The sequence below is a fragment of the Theropithecus gelada genome, chromosome 19 (genome assembly GCF_003255815.1).
Source record: "Theropithecus gelada isolate Dixy chromosome 19, Tgel_1.0, whole genome shotgun sequence".
NCBI lineage: Eukaryota > Metazoa > Chordata > Mammalia > Primates > Cercopithecidae > Theropithecus > Theropithecus gelada.
In genome coordinates, this window is record NC_037687.1 from 32,712,748 (window position 1) to 32,720,634 (window position 7,887).

The 7,887-nt window shown below is 53.4% G+C and overlaps 1 protein-coding gene across 1 annotated transcript; it reads right to left on the reverse strand.

Moving 5' to 3' along the window:
• Nucleotides 1-286: 286 nt before the first annotated feature.
• Nucleotides 287-4,438, reverse strand: ZNF784 (zinc finger protein 784). Its single transcript, XM_025369049.1, has 2 exons — nucleotides 4,327-4,438; nucleotides 287-2,177 (listed from the first exon to the last, which is right to left on the reverse strand). The coding sequence occupies exons 1-2, from the start codon at nucleotides 4,402-4,404 to the stop codon at nucleotides 1,284-1,286; spliced, it is 972 nt and encodes a 323-aa protein (XP_025224834.1). The 5' UTR covers nucleotides 4,405-4,438; the 3' UTR covers nucleotides 287-1,283.
• Nucleotides 4,439-7,887: the final 3,449 nt, after the last annotated feature.

The window sequence follows — 7,887 nt, forward strand, 5'->3', positions numbered from 1 at the left end:
CCACTGGGTGAACAGAAAGGTGTGCAAATCAGAGGCTCTCACTCAACAAGCATGCAAGGCACACTGAGAGTGCTTTTGCCAAACTTCCCTGACCCCCTCTCCTACAGCTGAACCACGTAACGCGTAACCACACAGTGGGGCGTATTCACTCCCCATTCTAAGGATGGGGGGACAGAAGCTTGGAGGAAGGTATGATGCAACTCACTACTGGTGGCAAGACCACGGTGTGGCCCCTCCTCCCCCACCTCCCCAAAGTGGACAATCCCAATACAAGACCGACAGAGAAGCCCTTCACAAGGTCCTTTAATAGGAACAGAACTGAAGGTGTCACACCTCCAGCTCCCAAGTCCTCCTCTCGCTCCCACCAGTGACTCTTTCACTCCACACCCTGGCCAGCCCACCATGCTGCCATCAGCCAGCCCTTCCTTGGGTTTGGTGGGGACTAGGCAGTAAGCTGTTTGCTTCGAACTGGGAGTGGAGGAAATCAGAGAAACCTGAGGCTACCTTGAGGCTTGTGGGGGACCATGGGCTCTGAGTCTAAAGCTTTAGGAGGGGGATGCTAGGTAGCTGCTTGCTTTATGTGTTCTCAGTTGCCTCTGAAGAAGAGTGGATGGGTTAAGGACAGACCACAATGGGGGTGGGGGTGGGGGTTGCCGCTGTTGGAGTCCTATGGTCAGGCTTACATCCTTGAGGCTCAAGTGCTCTCAGCTGTGACTTGGAGACCCTCTGGCTTTGAGGTGATGGGATCCCAGAGTCTCTTCACAGACAACCTGGTGAGTGTCTTCTGCCTGAGGGTGGATAGGCATCCCAGGTCCAGTGCAATGCAGTGAGGTAGGCAAGAGACTCCATCCTGGTCCACCCATGGAGGACCAGAGCAGAACACTATGGTGGACCCCAATTCCTCCCTTCCATTCGATCCTGGCTTCTCCTCTGAAGTGCCCAGGCTCTGTCGTGACAGGCCGGGTCTTACACAAGGACAAGCCAACCAAGAGGCATCGGGGCAGTGACATCCAGCCCCTGGACCTTGCCTTTGGCCGCACACCTGCAGAGCAGCAAGAGCTGCACCCGTTCTCTCCTAGGCCTGGCAGAGGTGCTGTGTGGGCGTGTGGGAGTCTGGAGCCCGGCCCTCTCCCTCTGCTCTCCATCGTTAGCAGCTCACAGCCATCCCTGCAGCTGTCATCTCTCCCCCAATCTCCCCTCTTCTGTCCCCTGCCTCCGTTTCCCCACCCCCGCCCCCGGGGTCGCCGCCTACCTCCGCCTTAACTAACCCATGTTCCTGCAGCCTACTGGTCGGCCTCCACCTTCACCTTCGCGGTCTCCCCTCGCCCCTCCTCCGCAGGGTCTCCTGCCCCACACCGGCTCCCCGACCCCTGAGCCGCCGACGAGCCCAGCTGGCCTCCAGAGTCTCCCAGCCCCGGCCCCGGCCCATGGAAGTGGGTGCGCTGGTGCTTGCGGAAGTTGGAGGAGTTGTTGAAGGTGCGGTCGCAGAGCGTGCAGCGGAACGGGCGCTCGCCCGTGTGGATGCGGGCGTGGCCGCTAAGCACCGAGGACTGGGTGAAGCCCTTGCCGCAGATGCCGCAATGGTACGGTCGCTCACCAGTGTGCACGCGCTCGTGGTCTCGCATGTCTGAGGAGCGGCGGAAGGGCTTGGCGCAGAACCTGCAGGCAAAAGGCTTCCCCACCGCTGCGCCCGCCGCCGCCGCCGCCATCACCACCTCCGCCCTTTCCGGGGCTACCCCGGGCCTCTGTTCTGCAACGGCCGCTGCGTCCAGAGGCCTCCGAGAGGTGCCCGGCTCCACCCCGTGTCGGTGCTGGTGCCGGAGCAGGGGCGCCAAGGCCTTGAAGGCGCGGGGGCAGAGCGCGCAGCGGTAGGGCCGCTCCCCGGTGTGCAGGCTGTAGTGTGCGCGCAGGCTGGCGGGGCCCGGGCAGCTGTGGCCGCACACGTGGCACCGGCTCGGGTCCCCACCAGGCCCACCTCCCTCGGCCCCTGCCAGGTGGCCATGTTCGTGGAACAGCAGCTCGGAAACCAGCCGGAAGGCAGCAGGGCACAAGGCACAGTGGAAAGAACCTGGCTCTGGGGGCTCAGGGACCAGTGTGGTGTCTGTCACCTTCACCACCTGGATCTCGATGAGGTCACTCGGGGGTGTGCCGGGCCGGCAGTCATCAGGCACCAGGACCTGGGCAAAAGGAGAAGAAACAGGAGCCTGTGGAACCTGCCTCAAGATCGCCCCAGCACGCCCCAATTATTAAAGCTTCGGCTCCGGCCGGGCGCGGTGGCTCAAGCTTGTAATCCCAGCACTTTGGGAGGCTGAGACGGGCGGATCACGAGGTCAGGAGATCGAGACCATCCCGGCGAACCCGGTGAAACCCCGTCTCTACTAAAAAAAAATACAAAAAACTAGCCGGGCGAGGTGGCGGGCGCCTGTAGTCCCAGCTACTCGGGAGGCTGAGGCAGGAGAATGGCGTAAACCCGGGAGGCGGAGCTTGCAGTGAGCTGAGATCCGGCCACTGCACTCCAGCCTGGGCGACAGAGCGAGACTCCGTCTCAAAAAACAAAACAAAACAAAAGCTTCGGCTCCTTTATTATTTTCCGACAGGGTCTCAAACTGTTGCCCAGGCTGGAGTGCAGTGGCACGATCGTGGCTCATTGCAACCTCGACCTCCTGGGCTCAAGCGATCCTCCCACTTCAGCTCCCTGAGTAGCTGGGACTACAGGCGTGCACTACCACACCCAGCTAGTTAAAAAAAAATTTCTTTCTGGCCAGGTACAGTGGCTCAGGCCTGTAATCCCAGCACTTTGGGAGGCCAAGGCAGGTGGATCACTTGAGGTCAGGAGTTCCAAACCAGCCTGGCCAACATGGCAAAACACCGTCTCTACTAAAAATGCAAAAATTAGCCAGGTGTTGTGGCTGCTGCCTGTAATGCTAGCTACTTGGGAGACTAAGACACAAGAATCGCTTGAACCCAGGAGGTGGAGGTTGCAGTGAGATGTGATCATGCCACTGCACTCCAGCCCAGGCGACAGAATAAGACTCCATCTTAAACAGCAAAACAAAAAAAATTATTATTATTACTTTTTAACGTTGAGGGAGTCCCACTATGTTGCCCAGGCTGGTTTCCAACTACTGGGCTCAAGAGATCCTTCTGGCTCTGCCTCCCAAAGTGCTGGGATTGCAAGCGTGAGCCACTGCGCCTGGCCCATCCTTCAGCATTCTGTTGTATCCTCATCAACATTTCCCCTCCTGTCCAAAATATATTATGGATCCCACCTTTTCTTCTCCACCCTACTTAAAGCCCCATCACTTGGCGCCTCCACAATTGAAAAACCCAAGGGCATCTGTTCCTACTTCTGCTGGCTTGTAACCCACCTCCCTAGAATAGCCTGAAGGTCTTTTGAAAATGTAAATCAGATCAAGTCATTTTTCGCACTCAAAACCCTCCAATGGCTCCAAATGTACTTATCCCAAAATGTCACTATAATATCTGTGGCGACGTAGCTCCACTTATCTCTCTGACCCCAGCTTAAACATAAGCCAGCACCCAGCTGACTTCTCTCGTCTAAATTTAGCTCCCCCACCCCCACAGTATTGGCTCAATTTTTATTTCCTTTATAGAACATATCACAGTGACTCTCATTGATTGTTTCTCTCCCCTCAAGAGACTGCAGGCTCCAAGAGAACACAGCCCTTGTCTGTCTTGGTCACTTCTCTATTTACAGAGCCGAAGCAGGAGCTCAGTAAATGTTTGTTGAATGAATGAATGTCCTCAATTACTCTAATTCCGAGTGGGGGAACGTGGAGGAAGTTCCAAAGTCACCTAGACCACCCACTTCTACTCCCAAATCCTCCCTTGGGCATTTGAGAAGCATCACTAAGACCCTGCAGAATTATCCCCTACCCCAACACAGGTGCTCCAATCATAATCCCCCACGTTTTTCAGGGTCACCTTCCCAACCTTCTACCCTAGAATTAGCCCTATAATTTGAGGCCCCGCCCCTTACAAGGCTCCACCCAAATTATGCAAATTATCCATGGTAAGCCCCCTTCCCTGGACCCAAACCCGCCCCACAAGACAACACCGTCCTCAGACTCCGCCCCCATCCAGCCCCGCCCACCACCCATAGGTTCCTCCCACGCCCCGCCCACCAAGGCATGCTCTCCTCCCCTGCCCCGCCCCTCGCGCAACCCCAACAAGCCCCACCCCCAGGGCCACAGCACTAAATACCTCCCCCGCCCACCCCTCATAGGCCCCGCCCCGGCCCCGCCCCCTACACTACGACCTCCTCCCACCTCGAGCCCCACGCCCAGGCCCCTTCCTTGCCCGCACCAGGTCCAGTGGCTCCTGGGATCGCGACTCCGGGGTCGGTGCGCTCGGACTCCGGGGCTCCGGGCGCGCAGCGGCCATCTTGTGCCCAAGCCCCGCCCCCGAGGCCAATGTTCGCTCTGAAAAGGGGTGGGGCTCGAACTGGCGTAGGAGCTACTGCGCAGACGCACTGCGGGGCGGCGGGGGGCGTGGCGCAGCAGGGGGCGTGGCGTGGCGGGGCGTGGCGGCTGAGCACGAGAGAAAGTGAGTTGTTCACTCTCTAATTACCTGTTGGTCCCTCCGAGGGGACGCTCTGATGGCACTAGGACGCCTGTAACACCCTGGGAACAAATCCCAGCGTTCCTTCTAAACCAACGCAGGCCGACTCGAGGCTCTAGCAGTCAGGGGAACCTCAGCAGAACTGAAGACGCTTTGCTTTGTTTCCACAGTAAACGTTTTTGTGGTTATCTCTGCCCTGCTCATGACAACATAATGACGCCAAGTTTATAAATGTCGGTGTAGGCCGGGTGCGGTGGCTCATGCCTGTATTCTCAGCTACTCGGGAGGCAGAGGTGGGAGGATCGCTTGAGGCTGGGAAGTCGAGGCTGCAGTGAGCCATGATCTCGCCACTGCATCCAGCCTGAGCGACAGAAAGACTCTGTCAAAAAAAATAAAAAAGGCAGTGGAGAGAAAAATATTCAGTAAACAGCAACACAGGTGGTCCTGGGAGGACACAAAAACCCGCAAGCTGATGTTATGTTTGGGAGGAAAGACCTCAAAGACACGGGGTTTTCGGCAGCACCAAAGACAGGACTCTTCTTAGCTGCCCAGTTTAGTTATTCCTGGAGGTGTCACCTTGGATAAGTCACTACACTTCTCTGGACCATTTTTCTTTCTTCTGTATGGAACTGTAGAAGCATTGTGACAAACCACTGAGAAGAGATATGGAAGAGTTTGGAAACATCTTTAAGTAGTTTTCTTGAAAGGGCAGGATAGGAGATACTTAAACATGATCCTAATCATGATCCTTTCATTCATAAATATATATGAAATTATATTTTGTGATATAGTGGTGTAAAATAAAAATAAACACCACTTAGGCTGAATTATCTCCTCCTCCTCCTCCTTCTTTTTTCTTCTTATTTTATAGAGATGGGGGTCTTGCTGTCTTACCTTGCCCAGGCTGGTCTTGAACTCCTAGCCTTAAGCGATCCTTCTGCCTGGTCTTCCAAAGCTATATTCCTCTTTCTTTTCTTTTGATTTATATATATATAAATCAGGGCTCAAGCGATTCTCCTGCCTCAGCCTCGTGAGTAGCTGGGACTACAGGCATGTGCCACCACGCCCGGCTAATTTTTGTATTTTTAGTAGAGACAGGGTCTCACCATGTTGGCCAGGCTGGTCTCGAACTCCTGACCTCAGGTGATCTGCCCACCTCAGCCTCCCAAAGTGCTGGGACTACAGGCATGAGCCACCGCGCCCAGCCTAAAATAAATGTTTAAATGTTGTGGGTCGCTAAGAATATCATGGGCCCTAGGCACTGTATCTGCTACTGTGTTGAATGCATAAGTCAGCCCTTTCTCTCCAGGTTTCCTAATTTGCAAAATGAGGATGATAATAAAACCTACTTCACACAGTTGCTATGATGATTAAAGAAGTCATTATATGTAAAGTATTTTGGACAATGTATGGCACACAGTAGGTGCTATGAGTTAGCTATAATAATTACTACCATTTGGCACTCCCACTAGCAATAAATAGGGACCTCTGTTGCTTAACATTCTTATCAATATCTGATAGTCAAACTTTAAAATGTTCAGTAATCTCTTGGTGTGAAATCATTTCATTTCTTTTCTTTTCTTTGTTTTTGAGAAACAGCCCAGGCTGGAGTGCAGTGGCGTGATCTCAGCTCACTGCAACCTCCGCCTCCCTGATTCAAGCAAATCTCCTGCTTCAGCTTCCCAAGTAGCTGGGACTACAGGCGCCCACCACCACGCCTGGCTTTTCTGTATTTTTGGTAGAGACGGGGGTTCATCGTGTTAGCCAGGATGGTCTCGATCTCCTGACCTCGTGATCCGCCTGCCTCACCTCAACCTCCCGAAGTGCTGGGATTACAGGTGTGAGCCACTGCGCCTGGTCTATTTCTTACTGAGAAGCTCTTTATTAAAAGAGATCATTTATAGCACACAGAACTCATCCCCCAGTTTCCCTTTTTTGGGAGCTGGAAGTATGTCATCTCTGCATCCCTATAGAGAAGGCACGTATATGCCTCAGTGAGTGTTTGGTGAATGAACGAGTGAGAAATTGAATTCATGCAGGTGGAAGAATTTTGTACCAGAGCTTAAGGCTATTGAGTATTTTTTTTCCCTTTTTTTCTCCCTAACCCCGCTAAAGCTATTAAATATTCACAGAGGAGAGCACTGTTTAGTGGAATTACCATAAGCTTTCAAATCAGGCAAACCTGGGTCCAGATCCATTTGTCCACTTGCTGTGCAACTCTGGGCAAGCAACGTCCCCTCTAAGTGTCTAGCTGACATCTACAAAGTGGGCACCATAATGCCATTTGGCAGGGTTGTAGTTAGAATGCCACCAATTGAGAATGCTGAAGGTCTATGTGATGCCTGGAACCAACTGGTGCTCAATAAATGTGGGTTCTGGCTGGGTGTGGTGGCCCCATTTCTACTAAAAATACACAAATTAACGTGCACAGTGGAGCGTGCCTGTAGTCCCAGCAACTTGGGGAGCTGAGGCAGGAGGATTGCTTGAGCTTGGGAAGTTGAGGCTGCAGTGAGCCAAGATCACGCCACTGCACTCTGGCCTGGGTGACAAAGTAAGACCTTGTCTCAAAAAATAAACATAAAATAAATATAAAATTTTAAAATTTAAAAACAAATCTGGGTTCCTTGCCTTTTCGTCTGTTGTCTGGTTTCTGAGTCCCTCAGTGCCTAGCAGAACACTAACAGACTACTGCATGACTTGAGGCCAGAAGCCCGGCTACACAGAGCCATTAGAAAATTGCAGGAAGATTTTAGTGGGGCGTGGTGGAGGGCACCTGCAATCCCAGCTACTCGGGAGGTTGAGACAGGAGAATCGCTTGAACCGGGGAGGCGGAGGTTGCAGTGAGCCCAGATAGCACCATTGCACTCCAGCCTGGGAGACAGAGCAAGACTCCATTTAAAAAAGAAAGAAAAGGCCGGGCGCGGTGGCTCAAGCCTGTAATCCCAGCACTTTGGGAGGCCGAGACGGGCGGATCACGAGGTCAGGAGATCGAGACCATCCTGGCTAACATGGTGAAACCCCGTCTCTACTAAAAAATACAAAAAACTAGCCGGGCGCGGTGGCGGGCGCTTGTAGTCCCAGCTACTCGGGAAGGCTGAGGCAGGAGAATGGCGTAAACCCGGGAGGCGGAGCTTGCAGTGAGCTGAGATCCGGCCACTGCACTCCAGCCTGGGCTACAGAGCGAGACTCCGTCTCAAAAAAAAAAAAAAAAAAAAAAAAAAAAGAAAAAAAAAAAAAAAAAAAGAAAAAGAAAAAGAAAATGGCAGGAAGAGTCTTGGACTTGGAATCAGAAGATTTGCCTCGCTT

Excerpts from the sequence above, each read along its gene's own strand:
- ZNF784 (XM_025369049.1), bottom strand. The coding sequence starts at position 4,404 with ATGGCCGCTGCGCGCCCGGAGCCCCGGAGTCCGAGCGCACCGACCCCG. Across the intron at positions 2,178-4,326 it reads CCCAGGAGCCACTGGACCTG|GTCCTGGTGCCTGATGACTG; the intron begins GTGCGGGCAAGG and ends CCTTTTGCCCAG.